The following is a 26,215-nucleotide window of genomic DNA, read 5'->3' as shown; positions in this document are numbered from 1 at the left end:
AGTATGTTTTGGGTGAGTTTTGGTGGCCTCACACTTTTCACCATAAATGTAGTGGTAGTGTGGGATATGGGCCTGGATCCCTCTCTCTATGGTTCACTACACAGTCCGCCTAGCTACTCCAGACACCTGCTTGCTGCTCTACTAGGTTTTCTCATAATATCTGCAGCTGGATTAGAGGCTGGTATTTATATATATTAGTGATAGGAAGAAGTGCAAAAGTGGCATTGTGAGACTCAAAGGTGAAGAGGAGGAATATGTAGAAGCTGATAAAGAAAAGGCTAAATTGCTTAACAGATATTTCTGTTCTGTGTTCATGGCTGAAGCGCCGGGAGCAGGACCGCAGAAGACAAACGTGAATAGGGATGGAGGAGTAATAGACCCTGATCGATTTTCAGAGGGTTATGTTTGTGAGGAGCTAGCTAAAATAAAGGTAGACAAAGCAGTGGTGATGAATGGTATACATCCTAGGGTGCTGATGGAATTAGGGAAGTTCCCGGTAGCTCTGCTGACTGACCTTTTCAAAGAGTCTCTAGAGTCAGGAGTGGTACTGGAGGACTGGAGAAGGACGGATATGGTCCCTCTCCACAAAAGTAGAAATAAGGAAGAAGTGAGGAATTACAGGCCAGTAATTCTGACTTCTGTGGTAAGCAAATTAATGGAAACACTTTTAAAACAGAGAATGGTCAAGTTTCTGGAATCCTGTGGATTACAGGACCAGAGGCAACATGGATTCACTAGAAGTAGGTCTTGTCAGACAAATCTGATCAATTTCTTTGACTGGGTGACCAGAGAATTGGATAGAGGATGTACGCTAGATGTGGTGTATTTAGATTTTAGCAAATCCTTTGACAGTGTTTCACACAGACGTCTAATAAATAAATTGAGTGCCCTCGGGATGAGTCCCAAAGTGACGGACTGGGTCAATAACTGGTTGAGTGGAAGGCAACAGAGGTTAGTGATCAATGGAGATCGCTCTGAGGAAAGGGATGTTACCAGTGGTGTGCCTCAAGGGTCTGTTCTTTGGCCTGTTCTTTTTAACATTTTTATAAATGATATTGCTGAAGGGTTGTTGGGTAAGATTTGCCTCTTTGAGGATGATACCAAATCTACAATAGAGTAGACACGCTGGATGGTGTAAATAGCATGAAGAAAGACCTGGCGAAGCTTGAAGAATGGTCTGAAATTTGACAGCTAAAATTTAATGCTAAGAAATGCAAAGTCATGCATTTGGGCTGCAAAAATCCGAGGGAACAATACAGATTAGAGAGTGAAGAGCTTATGTGCACAACAGAAGAGCGGGACTTGGGTGTGATTGTATGTGATGATCTCAAGGTGGCCAAACAGGTTGAAAAGGTGATGGTGAAAGCTAGAAGGATGCTAGGTTGCATAGGGAGAGACATGGCTAGTAGGATAAAGGAGGTATTGATGCTCCTGTATAAGACTCTGGTGAGACCTCATTTAAAATATTGTGTACAATTCTGGAGGCCACACCTTCAAAAAGATATAAAAAGGATGGAGTAGGTTCAGAGGAAGGCTACTAAAATGGTTTGTGATCTTTGTCATAATGCGTATGGGAACAGACTTAAAGATCTCAATCTGTATACTTTGGAGGAAAGGCGGGAGAGGGGAGATATGATAGAGATGTTTAAATACCTACGTAATGTAAATGCACACGAGTCGAGTTTCTAATGTGAAAGGAAACTGCAATGAGAAGGCATAGGATGAAGTTAAGAGGTGATAGGCTCCTGAGAAAGCTAAGATAATACTTTTTTACCGAAAGGGTGGTAGATGCATTGAACAGTCTCTCAGAAGAGGTGGTGGAGGCTAGTGCTGCCCGATTCAGGAAAAAATATTTTGATTCAATTCAGCCTATTGAATCAATTTTTTGATTCAATTTGATTTTTCTGCCCAATTGGGTATTTTTTTTCTGACATCCTGGTTGACTTATTTTATACCCTGTTCACCCCCTTTGCCCTCTCCTACCCACACTGGCACTGTGGTGTAAATAAAATAAACAAACAAAAAAGACCTTTCCTCTCTCAGTTAAATCCTAGCTCACATTCGCGGTTCAAATATGACATATTGTAATCACAAAACAGAAAATAAAATTTTCTACCTTTTGTTGACTGGTCATTATTGAAATCATGTTGGTCCCGGGCTCTGGTTGTCTTCTGATAACTCACTTGTGAGGGTCTCCTGCCCTTTTGTCGTTTCCTTCTTTCTCCATGATAACCATCCATCTTCCATCTCTGTCCTCCCCTTCCCTCCCCCGGAGGTCTGGCATCTTTCCTTTTTTCATCTCCATCCCTGCAGCTGCAGCTATGGACCCCCCCATCCCCAGATCCACCATCTCTCCTGTTCTCAACTACCCTTTCATCCAGCATCTCTCCCTCATTCCCCACCACTTCAAGGTCCACCAGCTCTCCCTTTCTCTTCTCAACTACCCTCCTATCCAGTATTTCTATCCTCTACCCCCTCTCCACACCATCCCTTGTGTCTAACTTCTCTCCCTTTCTGTTCCTTCTCTCTCTAAATCCCATTGACCACTATCTCTCTCTCAGTCGGATCTTTCATCATTTTCAAGGAAGCACGAGATCCAGATTTTTACTCAGTACTCTGCTCTTTGTTCCCATCCTGTTCTTACTAGTTTCTCTTGCTGTCTCTTTTATACATTTCCTATTCCCCCAACCAAACTCCAGCAGTTTCTCTGACTAGCTCCCCACAGGTCAATCTCACTCCCTCCAGCCTGTCCCACTCATCTGGGCCCGCTCACACGTCCAGAACTCTATTCTCCCATCCCCCACGGGATACTTTACTTGCTCGCTGCACTTTCACTCTTGGGGTTGCGCGGGTAGCGCGAGTGAAGCAAACATGATGCCTTCAGCGGCCTTGGGAGCCTATCACTGATCTACAGTTTCTTGTCCCTGAATAGGTGAGAATTCTCCCAAAGATGCACAACATGGAAAGTCTTTCATCCATTCCGACCCCATGACAGTTGTCGGTGGAACACTGATCTCTCCATTAGCCGCTGTTCTGCCCTACCCGAACCTGTTCCTCGCTCTGCACAGCACACAAATTCCAACTTCCACAGCCAGGAAACCAAACCCCGCCCTAACATTCGAAAGGCAGCCTTCTCTATGATCTGATGCTGTAAGAGAAGAAAAGCTTTCGGGGCTCGCGAAGGCAGCGTGTTTGTAATGCTGCATAGAGCTCTGGACAGATGTGCGGGTCTTGCATTGAAGATGACTGGCATAACCTTATGCATTTTCTGACTGACCCCATTGAATCGGCAAGGCCGATTTTTTACAAAAAAACTAATCGATTCGAATCGATTCACCCAAAGTGAATCAGTGAATCGATTCGAATCGCAAATCGGGCAGCACTAGTGGAGACAGATACTGTGTCTGAATTCAAAATGGCCTGGGATAGGCACATGGGATCTCTCAGGGAGAGAAAGAGATAATGTTTACTGCAGATGGACAGACTAGATGGACCATTTGGCCTTTATCTGCCATCATGTTTCTATGTTTAACAATCATCAATGTGGTTGAACAAATTCATGGACACTGTACTCAGCATTATAGAATGTTCAATAAGGGATAATAAATACCACATCCAAACAGGAGATGACAAAATAAGGTGCGTGAAAGTGGGCCCTATTTCCCCACCAAAGATTTCCTTTGAAGTGTTAGAAACAAGAGCACATCGATACTTAGTCACCACCACCAATATGTGCGTTCACTATCCACATCGTGTTCCTCAGAATGCCACACTAAATAATAGCGTGGTAGCCGTCCTCATGGGAACCTTTGTACGGTGTAATTTTTCAATAAAGCAATAATTTCATTTATCTATTTATAGTCATTTATAAAGTGCCAGTGCTCGTATTTAGATAAATAGTCTTAACTTCATAGTAAATATGCAAAAATGCCACTTAGCTTAGAACAGCTCTGCCTCAATCTCCACCGACGCGTTTCACTCTTTCATCAGGGTTGGGGAAGGAGAATGCAGAACAGTTCGAAAACTTAGCATAAGCTAAATCCTTAAAATATTCGCCGGGACTGCAATAACAGTCCCACGCTATTATTTAGTGTGGCATTCTGAGGAACCACAGTGTGGATAGTGAACGCACATATTGGTGCATTATTGGATATCGAGAAACAGGAGCAGACATTGAACCCAGGTTGGCAATATCACCCCACTATGCTGATTCAGAAAACTAGGTCTTACTTTATTTTACTGTCCAAGGTATCTCAGATCAAGCTTCTGCTCAGGGTGGGAGTAGACAAAAGAAACTAACCTTGTTTGGAAGTGCTTACTCCAATCCAAAGAAAAATAGTAACTAATATGGGATTAAATGTAAGATGGAGAATCAGTTAAGGTGTTACAAGATTTTCATAATTAAAATAACAGTGTAAAGATGGAATAAACATTGAACTTTGGTGCAAATGGTGTAATTTATTGCACAGTATTAATAGATATATCCCCAGATTTTATTACATGCCTAATAAATAAATCCCCAGATTCTATTACATTCTAAACCAGCACTGTATAATATTCAGGACATAGAACATAAAGGAAGAACTAGAATCTTATTTTACAGAGCAAGTTTATTTACAATATCATGCGGGCAATGCAATCATTTCAGCTTTCAATTTAGGGATCTTTACACAAGGTGAACATGCTACAAGATAAAATATTGTTAGTGAAGCAGAATGATTAATTATGCTGGATTAAAGAAACTCATTATGATTAAGGCCCAGATATATCTTTTCTTTTTGGTTCTGATACTGGGAGGCATTGTATCTGCACATTCTGGATGAAGTGATGACCCTTGCTGGAAGAGAAGTTTATTTACAGAATGTTGAAAAAGAGTACAGTAAGGTGGGCAGAGGTCCAGCAGCGATTCAAAGAGAGGGGGAGTGAAGGTGAATTCTCACTTTTTATAGGCTATAGATGCTGGAAGTCAGCTGATATGTAGCAGGTCCATCATAATGTAGGAATAGTTTAAAACTATTTTCTTTCTAGATCTGGTGATTTCATCTGGTTTGGCTGGCCACATGTTTCCTGACTGAGGGGATACTGATAACATTTTAAAAGGGTTACCAGATGTCCGGGAAAATCCTGAGCTCGGAGGCCACGTCTGGAAGCCTTTGCGCATGAACGGCCATCACCGTGATGGCGCCATATGCACACACACATGCCTGTGATGTCATTGCATTGATGTCCGCACATGCGTGAAGGCTTCCAAATGTGGCCTTCAAGCTCAGGGAAGTTTGGGGGGGGGCAGGGCTGGGGGAGTATTGGGGCGCAGCTGGAAGCAAAATGGGCGGGACTGGAAACAGAATGGGGCGAGACCAGGCATCCCCTTTTTCAAAGAGGAATTCTGGCAACACTAGGGAGGGGGATCGATGTTAGTTTTCCCCACATACAGCTTTCTAAAGTCACTGCTTTTTCTGTTAATAAATGGATTCTGCCATGCAGTGCTACATTGATGGTACTGTCACTGCCAATTCCTGTTGCAGCTGCTCCACTTTAGCATTTGCAACCTCTTCTTTGGCCTGATAGTCTTCACGTTGGACTGTTAACAGGCTGATTTGGTCCTTCAGCTTCTGGGACCCTTGTTGCTCCTGTGTCAGCTCCATCTCCATGGCTGTCAGTTGCTTCACTTTCTGGGTCACTCTCCACGTTCTATCTAAAATAGAAATCTGTTTCTATGATCTATTCTCTATAGGACTTTTTCTTTTTCAAAAAATAAATATGTTTTCAGCTCAAAATTCACCTAAATTTAAGAATCTAAAACTTAGGTCTCCAGTTATCTTTCCTAGATTTAAGATTCTAAAGGGAGAATTCATCAAGCAGCATTATGGCCTTAATGCATCTTAGCATATGTTAAGGGAATTAGCTAGAGATGCGTAAGGGGACATATTCTGTACCACATCCTTACCCATCCCCAGTCAATTATTTTCCATCCCCACCCCATCCCCATTGTTATTGGTACTATAACCTTCCAATCCCCATCAATTGGTACCATGGACATATGATGGCAGATAAAGGCCAAATGGCTCATCTAGTCTGCCCATCCACAGTAACCATTACCCCTTCTCTCCAGTCTCCCCATCATATTGGTATTGACGCCATACCATCCCCTTTGTTTTGGTTCCCATCCCCAACATGCATACAGGACTTGTAATGCCTCTCTTTTGCCAATCCTCAGGTCCATCCTTCCCCTCCCTCTCCCTCCACCCCCAGGTTCAACTTCTTCCCTCCTTCCCTCTACCCCCAGGTCCAACTCTCTTTTGCTCTCTCTCTCTCTCCACCTCCAGGTCAAACCCTCTCTCTGACATTTCCTTCCCTCCCTCCCTCTCTCTTTCCACCCCCAGGTCCAACAATCTTTCTCACTCCTTCCCTTTACCCTCAGATCCAATTCTTTCTCTCCCTGCCCCAGCCTCATATCCAATTCTCTCTCTTCCTTCCTCTCTCTCTACTCTGAGGTCCAACTTTCCCACCTCCCTCATGGGCATCTCTCCCTATTTCTCCCTCTCTTCCATCTTGACCCTGCCAAATTCTTTTAATTCCATCCCACTCCTCTGTGACAGCTTGAGCGACAGTGGTTTTTTTTCTTTTGTTTTTATGCTGTTTTTGTTTTGTTGTATTATAATTTATTTATATGTATTATTTATTGTTACTTTGTATGTTGAATTTGTGGGCCAGATCAGAGCCCAGTATAGACCGTAGGAAGCTTTTCTATATAGCTGCTGCTGGTCTTTATGGCCAAAGACTTTCTGAGATACATGGTAGAGAAGAAGATTAAGAAGAGGATAAGCACTGTAAAAACGCTAGAGCAAGCATGGTACCTTTTTAAGGCTACAGTCACCGAGGTGCAAAATCTATATATACCACATATCAACAAGGGATCCAAGAGGAAAAAGAATAAGGAACCGGCATGGCTCATTGTAGCGGTGAAGGAAGCGATCAGAGACAAGAAGACGTCATTTAAGGAATGGATAAGGTCTAAAACGGACAAAAACTGGAAAAAGCACAAACAACATCAAAGCAGGTGCCATAAGGCAGTAAGAGGGCCAAAAGAGACTAAGTGGAAAAAATAGCCAAAGAGGCAAAAAACGTCAAGCCGTTCTTTCGTCTGTATTTACTGAAGAGGATATGCACAACATACCGGAAGCCAACAGGCTATACGCAGGAAATGAAGACAGGAAACTGACAGGGTTGATGGTCAGTCTAGAAGAGGTATGCAGTCAGATTGATAGGCTTACAAACGATAAATTTCCAGGACTGGATGGCATCCATCCGAGGGTAATCAAGGAACTGAAAGGGACTATAGCTGAACTGCTTCAACTAATAGCCAATCTGTCGATCAAATCGTGAAGGATTCCAGAAGACTGGAAAGTGGCGAATGTTACGCCGATCTTCAAGAAAGGTTTGAGGGAAGATCCGGGAAAATACAGACTGGTGAGTCTGACCTTGATACTGGGAAAGATGGTAGAGGCGTTGATAAAGGACCACATCATTGATCACCTTGACGGACACAATCTGATGAGGACCAGCCAGCACGGCTTCAGCAAAGGAAGATCTTGCTTGACGAACCTGCTGCACTTCTTCGAGGGAGTAAACAGGTAGATAGACAAGGATGACCCGGTTGACATCGTATATCTGGATTTTCAGAAGGCATTCGACAAGGTTCCGCATGAACGACTACTTTTAAAAAAATTGTGAGCCATGGAATCAAGGGTGAAATACTCACATGGATTAAAAACTGGCTGGCGGATAGGAAACAGAGAGTGGGGGTAAATGGACAATACTCAGACTAGAAAAGCGTCATGAGTGAAGTGCCGCAGGGTTCGGTGCTTGGACCCCTACTCTTCAGCATATTTATAAACGACCTGAAAATTGGTATGACGAGTGAGGTGATTAAATTTTCAGACGATACGAAGTTACTCAGAGTAGTGAAGACGCAGGAGGATTTCGATGACCTGCAATAGGACATAAACAAACTCAAGAAATGGGCCGCGACATTGCAAATGAGATATAACATGGATAAGTATAAGGTGATGCATGTCGGTAACAAAAATCTTATACAGGAATACAGGATGTCTGGTGCAGTACTTGGAGAGATTTGGGAGTACTGGTCGACAAGTCAATGAAGCCGTCTGTGCAATGCTCGGCGGTAGCGAAAAGAGCGAACATAATGCTAGGAATGATTAAGAAGGGGATCACAAACAGATTCGAGAAGGTTATCATGCCGCTATACTAGGCCATGCTACGCCCTTACCTGGAATACTGTGTCCAGCACTGGTCACCATACATGAAGAAGGATACAGTACTACTCAAAAGGTTCCAGAGAAGAGCGACTAAAATGGTTAAGGGACTGAAGGAGTTGCCGTACAGTGAGAGATTAGAAAAACTGGGCCTCTTCTCCCTTGAAAAGAGGAGACTGAGAGGGGACATGTTTGAAACATTCAAGGTAATGAAGGGAATAGACTTAGTAGATAAAGACAGGTTGTTCACCCTCTCCAAGGTAGAGAGAATGAGAGGGCACTCTCTAAAGTTGAAAGGGGATAGATTCCGTACAAATGTAAGGAAGTTCTTCTTCACCCAGAGAGTGGTAGAAAACTGGAACGCTGTTCCGGAGGCTGTTATAGGGGGAAACACCTTCCAGGGATTCAAGACAAAGTTAGACAAGTTCCTGCTAAACCAGAACGTACACAGGTAAGGCTAGACTCAATTAGGGCACTAGTCTGACCTAAGGGCCGCCGCGGGAGTGGACTGCTGGGCATGATGGACCACTGGTCTGACCCAGCAACGGCAATTTTTATGTTCTTATGCTTAAACGTAGGTGGCGGAAAGCAACTGCATTAGGTCGGGGGAGGTGATGCCAGACCGGGCAGGCAGGCAGGGAGATTCCAGGGCCAGGAGGTTAAGTGTGTATAGGGATAGAATTTAGTCCTTATCCCCTCCCCATTCCATCCATCCCTTGCATCCTTTCAGAAATAAAGATTTATTTTGTTCCATGGATTTCCCATTGACCCATCCTCATGCACACCTCTAATTAGTTCATACTAAGTATTAAAAGTTCATATGTATAGAATGGGCTTTTCGAATTTACTGTGTGCTCATTCCTTTAATGTGCATTAAGACCATAACACCATTTGATCAATTCCTCCATAAAGGGTCCTTTCATTAAAGCTTATTTTGCACTAAATACTAAGAAGCCCATTTTATATGTATGGGTTTCTTAACATTTAGCATGTGCTAATTCTGTTAGCAAGCACTAAGCTTTAGTAAAAGGGCCGGTAAGTTGGATATTAAGTGCTGAAAATCGGTGCTCAAATCCTGTTTGTTGAACCCTAAATATGATCCCATATTTATCTACTTTTTGGGCACCTAAATTTAAGAACTCAGCCATAGTCAATTTTCAAGAGAAAAAAATGTAGGATCCTAATTTCCAGAGGGTTTAAATCATTTGTAAATTGGCCTACGCAGTTGTATTTTCCCCAAGAATCTACCTGCACAAAAGTAGGTGGGAATGGTTATACATATTCAGTGCACATTTGCATGCATATTTCTTTTTTTAATAGCAGGGCAAAACCCACAAGTAAAAAAGTCGATGTGGCCTTTATCCCAGTGCAGACAAACTGCCTCTATATATGCCCATATTTGGCCAGTAATTTTCAAATGAAAAATACTTCATTGAAGTTCTCTGAAAAGTAGATGCAGTCAAGCAGGGTCCAAAATATCGTGTGCATTTTAAAAAATGAACTGTGTGTGTTTTCCTAAAACTCAAAAATGCTCTTTTCTAGGGGTGAGAAACCAAAATTTTAATCATGGTTAATCGTGTGATTAAAAATGTTAATCACATGATTTATCATGCTTTATCACAGCATGCCAAAGTGAAAGAGGAAGTTGTGTTGGAGAGGGGCAGGACACAGCAAGGGAAGTCTTCCAAGTCAGCTGCAGACTACTTATAATGACTGGGAATTGTTGCCTCTACCAGTGACCCTATGAAGAGCCAGGCCTGTTAAGGTAAATGTGGGGAGGTGGGAGAAGAGATGCCAGACCAAGGTATAGGCAAGGGGAGAGAAAGCAATGGTGGACAACAGAGATAAGTTAAATATTTTTGAAAGAGTTAAAACATTTAATTGTAGTTAAAATTTTAACGAATTAATAGTGTACTAAATGCCTACCCCCATTTTTTTCACAGTCCATGAACACACATTATAGAGGCTGTCATGTACTTTTAGCCAAGCAGTAGAAAGCTTTAAAAATGGCTCTGTAAGCAATGATGTGTCACTCTATGCTGACAGTATAGGATCTAGCTAGACTTCAGTATTAGTCCACATTTCACACTGTGTGTGTATGTCACATCTATTTAGATCAGGGGTGTCCAACTTTTTGGCTTCCCTGGGCCGCATTGGCCGAAAAAAATGTTTATGGGGCCGCACAAACACTGCAGCAAGACAGAGGAGGGAGCCGGCAAGACGGTAAACACCAGGGGGCAGCAGAGGAAAATACTGCATCGCCCTCGACCGGGGCACAAAATACTTCATGGGGCTGCATGTGGCCCTTGGACCACGGGTTGGACACTCCTGATTTAGATGGTCACTGTCTGAAAAGTAATATCTATATATGGAATTTGTTTAGCCCAGAAAGTGAATAAAATGCTTCTGACTGATATTTCTCTGGGCATTGCCCTAGTAAGATGAATAGCACACTCAGAATTTATAAAGGAGCTTTTGTTTAAATTGGATCCAGTTACCCTTGGCAGTTGAACACTTTGGGTGCCTCTGGACAGCCAGGGCAGGATTAATTCTTCGAGGGCCCCTAAGCACACAAGTACACTGGGCCCCCCTGGCCCTGTCCCCGCCCCCATTTATCTGTTTTCTTCTTTACTTCTTTATTTCCACTTGTATTTCCTTTTTTTTTTAATTTAAAAAATAAACAAAGATTAGCATACCAGTGCACATTTTTCTTCTATGCAACCCCCAAACATCTCTGAACAAATCCCCCTTCCTTCCCTTCCCACCTACTTATCCAGGAATTTAACTCTGAACCATTTCCATGCATATATGAAAGTGTTCAAATATTTGTAAAGCAGTAATACTATCCAAAATATGTCTATATTAATAACCAAGTTTACAACGCCTCTCAACTGCCTCACTCTACATCAGCCAACTGTAACCCATATGTATGTATAAACAACCAAATCTGTAACTCCTCTAGTACGTTCCACTCCATGTATGTTAATTTGCAACAAAACAACAAGGTAAGCAGTCCACCAAAGAATCCAACGTGAAACAAATGAAGATTGGCAGAAAATAAGGAGATTCAAATCAGGTTAATTCAAGGTGCTCCCAAGAACCATGCCTTATGCATTTCGCCAAACAAGGCTAGTCAATGCTAACAAAAAAACCATGTCTTTCATACAAACAGAACACAGAAAACACCTTTGCCTAGTATGGAATAAGTAATCACAAACTAACCTCTCCCCCCTTTTACAAAACTGTAGTGTGGAAACTACTAAAAACTAATCTATTCACCCGATTCACACCCTAATACCCCTATACACAGATTGTCTTGACCTTCTTCCCTGTACCATTTCGCCATAATTGTACCTTTTGTAGCTGACTGTACCATTTTTTTCGCCGATTGTACCACTGTTCGCTGATTGTCCCCATTTTCTCTGTACCATTTTCTTCTCTGGTACCCATTTTCTCTGATTGTACCTTTGTACCATTTTCGCTGATTGTCCAGCCCTTCTCCGTTGTAAACCGCCTCGAACTACTATGGCTTTGGCGGTATATAAGAAATAAAATTATTATTATTATTATTATTTAGCCACAGCCAACGCTAAAAAAATGCTCTGCAGTTTTGTAAAAGGGGGGTTAAAATAGAAATACGTAGACAAAGGTTAAATAAAACCACCACGATGCTGGACTCTGCATACAATGCAACACCACAGAAACAGTAATGCATGTCCCCTAAAGCAAAAAAAAAATAAAAATAAATAAATAAATACATTTTTTCTACCTTTGTCTTGTCTGGTTTCAGCTCTCCTCATCTTCTTGTCACTCTCTTCCTTTCATCTTCTGTCCTTTTGTGCCACTTCCAGAAACTGTATACCTCTCCCATCCATCTTTCCCTTCACTCCCATTGGTTTGGAATCCATCTTTTTCCATTCCCTCCTCCAATGGTCTGGCATCTTTCTCCTCTCCTCTTCTTCCCTTCCCTTCCCTCTCCCACACCCACACCCCCATGGTCTGGAATTTCACTCTCTCCTCTCCCTTCCCCCCACTTCCATCAGCATCAGCCCCCTTTCTTTCCCTCCAACCCAATTCCATCCAGTATCCTTCCCCCTTATGTTTTCCCCCTTTCCCTGCACACCAATTCCATCAGCATCTGCCCCCTTTCTTTCCCTCCAACCCAGTTCCATCCAGTATCCTTCCCTCTTTCCCTGCACACCAATTCCATCAGCATCTGCCCCCTTTCTTTCCCTTCAACCCAATTCCATCTAGTATCTTTCCCCTTATATCTCTCCCCTTCCCCTGCACACCAATTCCATCAGCATCTGCCCCTTTCTCTCCTTCCACCACACTTGCAAACTATCCTGTCCTCTTTCTCTCCCTCCACCACCCTTCTAGGTCAAAGAGGGCCCGCTGAAGAAACAGAGAACTCTGTGGGTTTTTTCCCCTTGACAACGTGGGCCCCCCGGGAAAGATCGACAGCGCTGACCCCCCCCCCCCGCCGAGAGATCGGCAGTGCTGGCCCCACCCCGGGAGATCGACAACACCGCCCTCCCCTGGCATCGCCATCAACCAACCTGAATATGTGACGTATGAAGGGGTGGACTGGCAGATGCAAAAAATTGCTGCAATGTCTGCGATGACTGCATCTGCCGGTCCAACCCCTCCGACGTCACTTACCTCTTCCCTGAGCAGAGCCGGCAGACGCAGTCATTGCAGGACCTTGCAGCAACTCTGCATCTGCTGGTCCACCCCCTCCGACGTCAGTTATTCAGGTTGGTTGAGGGCAGTGTTGTAGATCTCCCGGGGAGGGAGGGGGGGGCAGCACTGCTGATCTTTCCGGGGGGCCCGAGATGCCAAGGGAAAAAAAATACCAAATCGAGTCCTCTTTTTCATCGGGTCCCCCTGACAACTTCGGGCCCTAGGCACGTGCCTACTTGGCCTATTGGTTAATCTGGCCCTGTGGACAGCCACTTCTGGGGTGGAAGACTGAGCTTCACATAAGCTGCCAGTTGCCATCATAGAATATCACAGCCCTACCAGAAGCAGGATTTCATAGACATTAGTCTGTTAATACATGTTGACAGAATTTGGTTTCTCAGTTGTGTGGCTCAAACTGTTATTCCTGAAATAATTTATGTAAAATATTACATGAATCTATGAGACACCTGCCTTTTACTCTGGCTGGAAATAGTGAGTAACTGATAAAGGAGGTCTGTCTTTTCCCTTAGGGGATAGATTAAAAATGAATGCTAGGAAGTTCTTCTTTACCCAACGTGTGGTGGACACCTGGAATGCGCTTCCAGAGAGCGTAAGAGGGCAGAATACGGTACTGGGGTTAAAGAAAGGATTGGACAATTTCCTGCTGGAAAAGGGAATAAAGGGGTATAGATAGAGGATTACTGCAAGGGTCCTGGACCTGTTGGGCCACCGCGTGTGCGGACTGCTGGGTACGATGGACCTCAGGTCTGACCCAGCAGAGGCATTGCTTATGTTCTTATGTTAGGTTGGAATAAATGTGTGTAGTGATAACGACCTGCTTTTCCCTCAGGCGTGGTTCAGTATGTGCAGCCTTAGAGGAGAACTGCTTTAGCCCTCAGGCTGGAATCTTTGTGTACTGCATTAAATGAGCCTTGCAGTGATACAGGAAATCTGCTTTTCCTTCTGGCTGGAATTTGTATTAAGAACATAAGAAGTTGCCTCCGCTGAGTCAGACCTGAGGTCCATCTCGCCCAGCGGTCCGCTCCCGCGGCTTCTCATCAGGCCTATTGCCTGAGCAGTGGTCCCTGACTATTTCTTTAACCTACCTCTATTCCTATCCCTATAACCTACCTCTACTTCTATCTATACCCCTCAATCCCTTTGTCCTCTAGGAACCTATCCAAACATTCTTTGAAGCTCTATAACGTGCTCCTGCCTATCACAGCCTCCGGAATCTACAGCGTTCCATGTATCTACCACCCTCTGGGTGAAAAAGAACTTCCTAGCGTTTGTCCTAAACCTGTCCCCTTTCAATTTCTCCGAGTGCCCCCTTGTACTTGTGGTTCCCCATAATTTGAAAAATCTGTCCCTGTCTACCTTTTCTATGCCCTTCAGGATCTTGAAGGTTTCTATCATGTCTCCTCTAAGTCTCCGCTTCTCCAGGGATAACAGCCCTAGCTTTTTCAGTCTGTCAGTATATGAGAGGTTCTCCATACCCTTTATCAGCTTAGTTGCTCTTCTCTGGACTGGAAGGACTGCCATGTCCTTCCTCAGGTATGGCGACCAGTACTGGACACAGTACTCCAGATACGGGCGCACCATTGCACGATACAGTGGCAGGATGACTTCCTTCGTCCTGGTCGTGATACCCTTCTTAATGATACCCAACATTTTGTTTGCTTTCCTTGAGGCTGTGGCACACTGTGCCAACGCCTTCAGTGTTGTGTCTACCATCACTCCCAGGTCTCTTTCAAGGTTACTTACCCCTAGCAGTGATCCCCCCATTTTGTAAGTGAACATCGGGTTTTTTTTCCCTACATGCATGACCTTGCATTTCCCTATGTTGAAGCTCATTTGCCACTTTTTGGCCCACTCTTCCAGTGTCGTCAGATCCTTTTGTAGGTCTTCGCAGTCTTCCGTGGTTTTAACCCTGCTGTATAGTTTGGTGTCATCCGCAAATTTAATGACCTCACATTTTGTTCCCGCCTCCAGGTCGTTAATAAATATATTGAACAGAAGCGGTCCCAGCACCGACCCCTGCGGAACTCCACTCGTGACCCATTGCCAGTCTGAGCAATGGCCCTTTACTCCAATCCTCTGTCTCCTGTCTGTTTTTGATCCATTGGTGGACCTCCCCAATGGATCAAAGCAGTCTTTCGTGTGGTACCTTGTCAAAGGCTTTTTGGAAGTCAAGGTAGATGATGTCTATGGATTCCCCTTTATCCACCTGGCTGTTTACCCCCTCAAAGAAGTGCAATAAGTTTGTGAGGCATGACCTACCCTTGCAGAAGCCATGTTGACTCGACTTTAGCTGTCCATTGTTTTCGATGTGTTCACAGATGCTGTCCTTAATCAGCGCTTCCATCATCTTACCCGGGACCGAGGTGAAGCTCACCGGCCTGTAGTAATAATGGAGATCTGCTTTTCTATCAGGCTGGGATCGGTCCGGCCGATATTCAAAGCGAGTTGTCTGGAAATGGCTGTCAACCAGTTAACTTGCTTGGTCATGGCTATCCAGTCATTTTCAGCAGCACTTTAATGCTTATCCACATATTTTCAGTTATGGCCCCTCTTACCTGGAATACTCTCCCTTTATATATCAGAGAAGTTAAAGACCTGAACTTATTTAAAACCAACCTAAAATCATTCCTTTTTAAAGCTTCTTTTAATATCTAAAACACATTCTTCTTTTAAATCAGTTTAATTTGATTATAATAAATTTCATTGTAAAGTTTCTTTTACTTTTTAAAATAACTTTTTAAAAACCCAATCCTAACGTTTTTTTTTCCCTACTAGATTTTCGTTTTCTTCTCTCCTGAGAAACTGCAATTTGTAACTTTTACCCACCTTTGTTCCTTCCTCATGTACCTCAGTTCGTCTGTATTGTCTGTTAGTGGTCTCTTACCCCCCTTCTTAAGGTTGTACATAACATATTTTTAATTGTTACTCGCTTAGTATTTAATAAGCGATTTATCAAATTTAATAAAACTTGAAACTTGAACTTGAAAATGACCAGTTAGCACTGAACTTGAAGCTGGCTATATCAGGAGCATTCTGGGGGCAGGGTCCAGTTAGGTCCCATTATTTACACCTAACCGGCCATTTTATCACTTAAATAGGACCACATAAAGAGCTGTCCTATCTTTAAGTGCTAACCCATAGCTGGATAAGTCTGAATATTAACGAGTCAGTGCAAGCCGGCTTTTAAAAAGCAGAAATTCAATGCCAAAGCCTGCACAGGGCCCAGCAGTGAGTTTCTGATTTTAGTGGCGGTGGCGGAAAAAATATGCTGTACACTGCTGGCTGAATATTGGCCAGAGTGTGTATAAAGGAGAACTACCCTTTTATGAACTGGTCAGTGTGAAGTGTATGCACCCAACTCACTTCTTACATTAACAAATTCACTGGCCTCCACCCCACATAATTTGGCTTCCATGCATATCACAGCACTGAACTTCTATTACTTGTATTATCACTAACAACCATATTAAACAGATGCTGAGTGATGGGCAGCAATCTAACCTATTCCAATTGACATATCAGTAGCTTTGACTCTATTGACCATAACTTACTACTAACAAAATTAAATGAACTAGGTCTGGGCAGATCAGTCCTCAAATGGTTCAAAGACTTTCTAGTAAACAGAGAATACTGTGTCTGGTAGGATGATACCATCTCACAAACCTGGAAAGCCTTCTGTGGTGTCCCACAGGGGTCCCCACTATCCTCATACTATTCAATCTTTTCATGAGCTCCTTGGGCAATATTTCCTTCACTAAAGGAGAAAACATACTATCCTATGCAGATGATATCTTTCTTTTCATCCCACTAGAAACAAACATGGACGAAACCTCTACTAAAGTAATTGATGGCGTTACTTAATAAACACAGCTAATTATTATGGTTCCACAACAACTCCTTTCTGTCAGCTCCCACCTCACTGCAATTAACATCTGGTTTACCTTAAACATTGATAAAACTGCCAAAGTTCTTGGATTTATACTCGACTCCACTCTCTCATAGGAATCCTAGATCACCTACTTCTGGAGAGTGTGCCATAGTGGTTAGAGCTACAGCCTCAGCACCCTGAGGTTGTGGGTTCAAACCCTGTGCTGCTCCCTCTGACTCTGGACAAGTCACTTAATCCTCCACTGCCCCAAGTACATTAGATAGATTGTGAACCCACTGGGACAGATAGGGAAAATGCTTGAAGTACCTGTATGTAAACCACTTTGAGTGTGATTATATAACTACAAAAAAGCAATATACAAGTCTCAGTCCCTTCATAAGAACATAAGATTTGCCGCTGCTGGATCAGACCAGTGGTCCATCATGCTCAGCATCTGCTCACGCAGCAGCCCTTAGGTCAAAGACCAGTGCCCTATTAGAGTCTATCCTTACTTGTGTATGTTCTGTTCCAGTAGGAACTTATCCAATCTTGTCTTGAATCCCTGAAGGGTGCTTTACCCTATAACAGCCTCCGGAAGAGTGTTCCAGATTTCTACCACTCTCTGTGTAAAGAAGAACTTCCTTAAGTTTGTACAGAATCTTTCCCCTTCTAACTTTAGCGAGTGCCCTCCCGTTCTCTTCACCTTGGAGAGAGTGAGCAATCTCTCTTTCTCTACTAAGTCAATTCTCTTCAATATCTTGAATATTTCGATCATGTCTCCTCTCAGTCTTCTCTTTTCAAGGGAGAAGAGGCCCAGTTTCTCTAGCCTCTCGTTGTACGGCAACTCTCCCAGTCCCTTAACCATTTTTGCCGCTCTTCTCTGCAAACTTTTGAGTAGTACTATATCCTTTTTCATGTACGGTGACCAGTGTTGGACGCAGTATTCCATGTGGGGGCGTACCGTGGCCCAGGATAACAGCATGATAACTTTGTCAGATTTGTTCTTGATCCCCTTCTTAATCATTCCTATCATCCTGTTTTCCATTTTTGCCACCGCCGCGCATTGCATGGTTTCATCGACTTGTCTACAAGTACTCCCAAGTCTCTTTCTTGGGGGCTCTCTCCGAGTATAGCACATCCTATATTTGTGCATATGATTTTTGTTACTGACATGCATCACCTTGCACTTATCCACGTTGAACCTCATTTGCCATTTCGCATCCCATTCCTCACGCATATTTATGTCTCTTTGCAATTCTTCTGTGTCCTCAATACTCTGAATAACTTTGTATTGTCCGCAAATTTTCTGTTTTCTATCCGCTAACCAGTTTTTAATCCACGTGAGTATATCACCCTCGATTCCATGGCTCGCAATTTTTTGAATTAGACATTCAAGCGGAACCTTGTCGAATGCCTTCTGAAAATCTAGATATACAATGTCAACCAGGTCACCCTTGTCTATCTGCCCATTTACTCCTTCAAAGAAGTGCAGTAAGTTTGTCAAGTAAGATCTTCCTTTGCTGAAGCCATGCTGGCTGGTCCTCATCAGTTTGTGCCCGTCAAGGTGATCGATGATGCGGTCCTTTATCAGCGCCTCTACCATCTTTCCCGGTACCGAAGTCAGACTCACTGGTCTGTAGTTTCCCAGATCTCCCTTCGAACCTTTCTTGAAGATCGGCATAACATTTGCCACTTTCCAGTCTTCCGGAATCTTTCCTTTGATCGACAAATTGGCTGTTAGTTTGGAGCAGTTCAGCTATAACCCCTTTCAATTCCTTGAATACCTTCGGGTGGGATGCTGTCCGGTCCCGGGGATTTATCGTTTTTAAGCCTATCAATCTGTCTGCCTACCTCTTCTAGATTGACTGTCATTTCTGTCAGTTTCCCATCTTCATTTCCTGTATATAGCCTGTCGGCTTCCGGTATATTGGATATATCCTCTTCTGTAAATACAGATGCAAAAAATGTGTTTAGTTTGTCGGCGATGGTTTTGTCCTCCTTTAGTACTCCCTTTATTCCCTGGTCATCTAACAGCCCCACCACTTCCTTTGTGGGTCGTTTTCCCTTAATTCACCACTTTCCCATTCTAATTCAAATGCTGGTATTAGCTCAACTTGACTACTGCAATGCACTCTATGCTGGCCTGGGCTCTATCCAATTACACAGTCTACAAATGATCCAAAACACAGCAATCAGACTGTTCTTTAGATTAACAAAATATAATTCCATATCAGAACACTATCATAAACTCCACTAGCTACCCATAAACACATGAATTATATTCAGATTATTCTGCATTATGTTCCACACCCTAAATGCTAACTTGCGGAATAGAAATTACCAGATATCTCCCTGTAAAACGTTTTTTGTAATTCTTTTGTAATCCGCCTTGAACCGCAAGGCAATGGTGGAATAGAAATCTCTAATGTAATGTAAATAAATTTTTCTGTTCACCAACATAAGAATAACCCAGTAGCCCATTCTCACAGTTGCCAATCCAGATTACTAGTACCTGGCAAAACCCCAAAAAGTAGCAACATTCCATGCTACCAATCCAGGGCAAGAAGTGACTTCCCCCTTGTCTATCTCAATAACAAGTTTCCTCCAGGAAACTGTCCAAACCTTTCTTAAAACCAGCTACGTTAATTGCTCTGGAAAGGCATAACTATTCTCTGAGTGAAAAAATATTTCCTCCTATTGCTTTTAAAAATGTTTCCCTGTAACTTCATCAAATGTCCCCTCGTCATTCTTCTTATCTCCTAGGATTCTAGATACATATAAATTGCTTCCCTCACCCAAAGCAGTCAAATGCAAACATATTTTAAACTTCTTATTCACCATACAGCTACCAAAATCTGGAATGACCTCTCAAAAAATATAAGAACTGAATGGAATTACCTAAAATTTAGAAAAAAAAAACCCTGCAGGCTTACCTTTATGACAGCCCTCTATAACCAGCAATATAATGTCCCCTATTCTCTCTAGAATACCATCCAACTGGTTCATAGTCAGTGGTGCACAAGACACCAGCGCGCTGACAATTCAGCGCAAGAAAGAAGCGCACCACTGAAAGCCGCCGAAAAACTTATTTTTAAAGGGCTCCGATGGGGGTGGGGGGTGGGGAGGAAGCCCCCCACTTTAATGCATAGTGTTCACGCTGCCGTTGGGGGGGGCATGGGGGTGCAATCCTCCACATTGTAGAGAAAACGGAACTTTTTCTGATTTTTTTCAGGAAAAGTTCCGTTTTCTCTATAATGTGGGGGGTTGCACCCCCCACACCCCCCTAACGGTAGCGCAAACACTATGCATTAAAGTGGGGGGGTTCCCCCCATTCCTCATCGGAGTCTTTATAAATAATGATTTTTGGCGGCTTTCAGCGGCACGCTTCTTTCTTGCGCTGTATTGTCAGCGCTGGATTGTCGGTGCGCTGGTGTCTGGCGCGCGATTATCCCGTCACCATCCAACTACTCTTGGACTGATGATCAAATACTAATATGTTGTCTCAGCTTTTGTTTAGACACCAAAAAGGGAGTCCAAGGAGGCCTCAATGACGAGAGAATCAAGGCACTGCAAAGGAGTCGTGAGGATGAGATGTCAATTAAATTTTGCTTGATTTTATTAGTTATGATTTTATTAGTTTATATTATGTGTTTCATATTAGTTTATATCAGGGGTCTCAAAGTCCCTCCTTGAGGGCCGCAATCCAGTCGGGTTTTCAGGATTTCCTCAATAAATATGCATGAGATCTATGTGCATGCACTGCTTTCAATGCATATTCATAAGGAAATCCTGAAACCTGACTTTGAGATCCCTGGTTTATATTATGTGCTTCATATTATTTTTATTATTGTTTTTAACTTGTTACGGCTCAGTAGACTCTTGACAAAGACATAGATGCTGAATATAATTCCCCATAACATAATATGGGTCTCTTCTCTTGTAACTCACCTCGAACCTGTTCTGGACAAGTGTGATTCAGAAATTCAGATTTGATTAGATTAGCGATCCTCAGGCTGGAATCACTGAGTAATATTAATGAAGATCTGCTTTTCCCATGGGCTGGAGTCAGTGTGTGTAGAATTTTTACTCAGGCAGGAATCAGTGCGTGTAAAGGAGATCTGCACTTTCGTCAGGCTGCAATTAGTGTGTAGTGATGAGCATATTTTCCATTCCCTCAGACTGGCATCCCTGTCTGTGACATCTCTTCCCTTTCTGTCTAATGCCAAACAAATCTTTCTTGCATCACTGAATTTATTAATCAGGTCTCTCACAGTGTCTGTATCAGGTCTCGATAAATCCCAGGTGCCAGGTTGCCATGGTGCCCAGAAATTTCCCCTGGTACTTGGGATTTTCCTGCCCTGCTGGTTGTGCAGCTGCCAGTATCAGCACAGGAATTTCCCACCTTCTGCACTGCTTGGCTCTGTGTGTGTTTGAGCTGTGCAGTGCAGGAACTCTTGTGCTGGTCTCCTAAAACTTGAGATGCCGAGACCAGCACAAGAGGCTCAAAATCGCAGAAAGAAATGAATTGCAGCAAAGACGGGTCAAGGGGAAGAGCTGGACTAATAGAATATCTGGGCTATGGGTGCAGTTTGTGATGGGCATGGGGGACAGTGCCCTCCCCCAAATGTTGTGACTGCTAATACTGAATTAATCCCCTTCCTTACTCTTTACCTCCCCCGCCCCAAATTACCGTAAGTAGGCAAATGACACCAATGGGGGAAATAACTGGCTAGCAAACTTGGGGGTTATAGCTGGCTACATGGAGAGAGAGGATGCTCATTCCCCTTACTGGGTAATGAAGGCTACCTAGGGAGAGGGATGTAGCTTGCTAAAAAAGCAGGGAGGGGCTGTCAGGAAGGGGGAATCTGACTCCCTTGCTGGTTGATGAGGGCAAACTAAGAGGGTATGTGCTTGGGAGGTGGCTGATTGCCTTCCTGGGATAATTAGATGAGCCAGGGGTGGCCAGTTTGGGTGACGATGGAGAAGTTGAGAAAGAGAATGGGACTGAGTGATGGCATGGTGGGGGGGGGGAAGGCAAGAAAGAGAGACTGGGTGACAACAGAGTGTGGAGGAGAGCGAGGGAGAGAAACAGGGTAATCACATGGGGGGGGGAGAAAATTGGGTGAGAGTAGAGCGTGAGGGTGGCTGATGATGGTGAGGAAAGACAGATAGAGAGACTGGGGCCTAGATGCACTAAGAGGAATGGTAAGACTGTGTGGGTCTGCTCTGATCCAATTTTTTGGCTGATTCAAAAAGAGCTATTGATGCACTAAAAAGTTTACATGCAAATAATTCATGCGGAGGTTCATCATAATCCCCGACTTTCCCGTCTGATTGGTTCATCATAATCCCCAACTTTCACACAAGCACAAAGCCGGCAGGAGAAGCCCGAACAGCTGAGAGGCAGGGTTATGCCTACTGCCACTCAGCTCTTCATGGCAAGAAACTTTTTTTTTTCTTTTTATGGGCCCAATGCTGTGCATATTACGCACACACAATATCTGCTCCGTTAAAAAAAGAAAAAAAGCACCTCCCCAAGCACCATCATGTGATGCACCAAGAAAGGAAGGCCCGCCATTTAGGATCGGGGACCTTTAAGGAGGAGAGACCATGCTTCCCTCATCCTTCCAATGGACAAAGGTACCGTGGGGGGATTGGGGGAGCATCAAGTGGCAGGAGGGAGTGGGCATCCCTCCTACCTGTTTTGGGGGGTGAGGAAGGGGGAGGGTAGGGGGTGGTTTGGGGTGGGGACTCTGTTGGTAGGAGGTAGTGGGCTTGCACAGCATCTGTGCCCATTAAAAAAAGGGCTAAACAGGTAAGTGACTGGTCTCGATTTTTTGGATCACTAAAAGCGATCACTAAAAGCGATCAGTTTTTTTAGTACATAGGGAAGCCATGTTAAAGCCTCAATCGCTCTACTAGTTTACATGGCATTTTAATATTTATGAGCTTATTTGCATAGTCGGATCGGGGAATGTGCAGAAAGCCATGCGGTGAGCCATTTTATGCATCGGGTCGGCAAATGGGATCGTCGGTAAAGCTGTCAAAACAGGTTTAGTGACTGACAATCACTGGGATTAAGAGCCAGAGTTATTAAGTTTTCTTTTCCCTTGGACATAGAATGGTAACATCATGATCTAAAGGAACTGAACTGCCACACTCCCCAGAGATGATCTCTCCTCCCTCCTAATCCTTGTCAAACCTGCTTTCTAACTTCTGTGGAGATAACATAGGGGAAGGCAGTTTATCATATTTTGATCAGTAAAACCCTGGACACATGGCTCCACTATGTTCCGCCTACGGTCCTGCCCTGTTCCTTCCCAGCCCCAACCAATTCTGCCTCCAGTCTCGCCTCATTTCACCCCAGTCACACCCCCACAAAGCCTCCTCTCATTTTTCCCAATGACCTCAGGCCACTTCAGGAGGGCCTGGAGCATGCGCGGATGTGTGACATCATTCACACATGCTCAGAGGCCCTCCAGATGCAGCTGGAGCTCATCTGGGCTCTCCAAAACACAAGATAAACTGCCGGGTTTTGGAAAGTCCATCCTGGAAGCCTGACAGTCCTCTAAAAAGAAGACATGTTCAGGGTTTCCCGGACGTCTGGTAACCCTAGGAAGGCAGGACAATAAAAGTATCAACTGCTTATGCAGATGATATTTTGCTTCATTTGAAGAATCCTGAATCTACCATTCCGCATTTACTAGATTTGATTGACAGATTTGGAAAATTTTCTGGATATAAAATAAATTGGAGTAAATCGGAGGTTCTTCTGCTAAATGTACACTGTCCAAAAGGATTATTTGACTCGTTCCCTTTCCTTTGGAAGGAAGAGGGTATAAAATATTTAGGTATTTGGATTCAAAAAACATTGGAAGATACGATGAGAGTAAATGAAAAATCCTTATTGCTAAAGGTCTCAGAAATGTGTGAGCAATGGAACCCATTACATCTGTCTTGGTGGGGGAGAGTCCAAACTGTCAAAATGATGATTTTGCCTGTGGTTTGCTACCAAATGGGTATGTTTCCAGTTTATTTTAAGGGGTCCTTTTACAAGAAATTAAATAGTACCCTTACTAAATTTATTTGGCTGGGTAAAACTGCGAGAATTGCTTTAGTATCTTTACAAAAACCAATTGCGGCAGGTGGGGTAAATTTCCCAAATTTTTATAGGTATCATCGGGCCTATATACTGCGTCAGGGTATGTATTGGATCCTTCCTGAGCTCATGGAACATCTCCCTGATTGGCTTTATTTAGAATGGCAACTCCTGTCTCCATTGAGATTATGTCATATTTTAAGTATCAAGTTACCTAGGATTTATAAGGACAATAGAATTCTATTCGCTACATGGCAGACTTTGAAATTTATTAATAACTTAACACCTATTCCGATTCATCAATCCATGTGTCAGTCCTTATGGTTGAACTCTAAGATTCAAATTGGTGAGTCTAAGATCCTCTGGAAGCACTGGCTGCAGGCGGGTATACGCACACTGGATGATGTGTTATCAGATGGAAAGCTGCTTGACTTTTCACGACTGCAACAAACATTTAGTATCGCAATGTCTCAAGTATATAAGTGGTTGCAGTTGAAGCAGGCCATTCAGAAGGGGTTCCCTGATTGGCGAAACTTAAAAACTCAGTATAGCTTGTCGGGTCTGTTCTTCCAGACAGATGTGCTGGGGCATCAGGCAGCCAAGTGGTACAAATTAATATCTGAATTCTTGAATAAGAAACCAAAAACTAGTCTTTGAGACATTTGGAGCATTGAGATCAAGTAGCAGATTTCTGCGTCTCAATGGCCACAAATTTGGACTTGGAGGATGAGATGTACAGCGTCAGCATCTATGAGACAAACATGTTTTATTTTTTTGTTGCATAGAAGTTTTTGGACCCCTGTTAGATTACAAAAATTAGATAGTTCTAAGTCAAATAGATGCTGGCACTGTCATCTCGATATAGGGACACTGGATCATCTGTTCTTCTTTTGTCCCTTGATACTTAAATTTTGACAATCCATTTGGAGTCAAATCAATAGAATGCTGGAAGCAATAGAATACTGGAAGCTCCAGTGGCATTGACATATATGATGCAGTGCTGTTTGGCACGTTATTGAGGGCCAAGAGTCCAATAACTTCATGTAATAATAGATTACTTTTCATCATGACGGGAGTTGCCATACAACTTATTCTGAAAAATTGGGACAGGTTAAACTATAGTTTTTGGTGGGAATCCTTGTGCCAAACTTATAAATTTGAATGTTTGAGAGCAATACAATTGGGACATTATAAGAAATTTAAGGATGTTTGGGACCCATTGACAAAATTTTGTAAAGATTGATTATTGGTTTTAGCCCTTTGATTATACACATCCAGGAGGGGTGGGGGGGAGGGGGATATGCCTTTAAATTATTATTTGATTGTAATTTGTTGGTCTTGATGGCAGGGTGGGGGGAAGGGATATATATATATATATATTTTTTTTTTTAATTCTTTATTCATTTTCAAATTTACAATAAGTGTAACAATATATCCAAACAAATTAACAATAAATATAACACTTAATAATCATCAATGGTACAAAGAATATGCTCTTATCTCCCACCCTTCCCATTTGATGGAATTAAGTGCTGTTTATTTTTTACATTGTTTGATAATATGTTGTACTTGATGTCGGTTTTTAAAATGAATAAAGATATGGAAAAAAAAGTATCAATTGCTGGCTTCTAAGCTTTTGGGCTGGTTTTTTAAATCACAAAAAATAAAAATGTCATGGCCTGGTTTATATGCACAATTTTGACCACTGTAAAACTGTGAACGCTTTTTGACTTATGCACAAATTGCCACAAGATTCTGTGCTCCAATTTACAATCTGTGTCGGTGAACAAAAGGGCTCAAGAGGGACACTGGTCTGGAAAGGCTTTGCAGAGAATCAAAGTGACACACTTTTCATATCCTTTATTTACATTATTATTTTGAATATTTAAAACAACCATTTCAGATGCTTTATTAACATTCTACTGCCACAAATCAGACCTCCCTGTGCATAGAAACACCATGTTTGGATTGGATGAACACCTTGAAATTAATGGCATTGAATATCTGGCATCAGTACAGTCGCAGAAGGTAGCCAGGCTGCCTCCTGTAGGCTGAATATTGGGCCCTTGGTATTTAATTTTTGTATTTTTTTTTTTGGGGGGAAGGGTATATTAGGGAGGAGAATGGGCATGGATGTGTTGATCAGCTGGTGCGCTGGCATTACTGCTGAGCTAACTGGTTAACTCATCCATAACACAGGAACCCTTAGCATTTCTTACAGGAGGTGATAAGTGCTTCTGTGATAAATTTTTTTTTTAAATAGCTATG

At 43.0% G+C, this 26,215-nt stretch overlaps 1 protein-coding gene across 5 annotated transcripts in view; it reads right to left on the bottom strand.

Annotated features, from left to right (window-relative positions):
* Positions 1 to 4,600: 4,600 nt before the first annotated feature.
* The window catches only part of IGLON5 (IgLON family member 5), a 637,667-nt gene continuing 616,052 nt past the window's right edge, over positions 4,601 to 26,215 (bottom strand). Inside the window, exon 9 of one of the 5 annotated variants that reach the window (XM_033964041.1) lies at positions 4,601 to 5,695. In XM_033964041.1, the coding sequence (XP_033819932.1) occupies positions 5,487 to 5,695 (209 nt within the window). In that variant the 3' untranslated portion in view covers positions 4,601 to 5,486. The remainder of the gene's footprint in view (positions 5,696 to 26,215) is intronic. The other 4 variants (XM_033964043.1, XM_033964038.1, XM_033964039.1 and 1 more) reach the window with 4 other exon arrangements.

This window comes from Geotrypetes seraphini, chromosome 11 (assembly GCF_902459505.1).
Source record: "Geotrypetes seraphini chromosome 11, aGeoSer1.1, whole genome shotgun sequence".
In the NCBI taxonomy this organism is placed as follows: Eukaryota; Metazoa; Chordata; class Amphibia; order Gymnophiona; family Dermophiidae; genus Geotrypetes; species Geotrypetes seraphini.
This window is presented reverse-complemented; position numbering and strand designations above follow the sequence as displayed.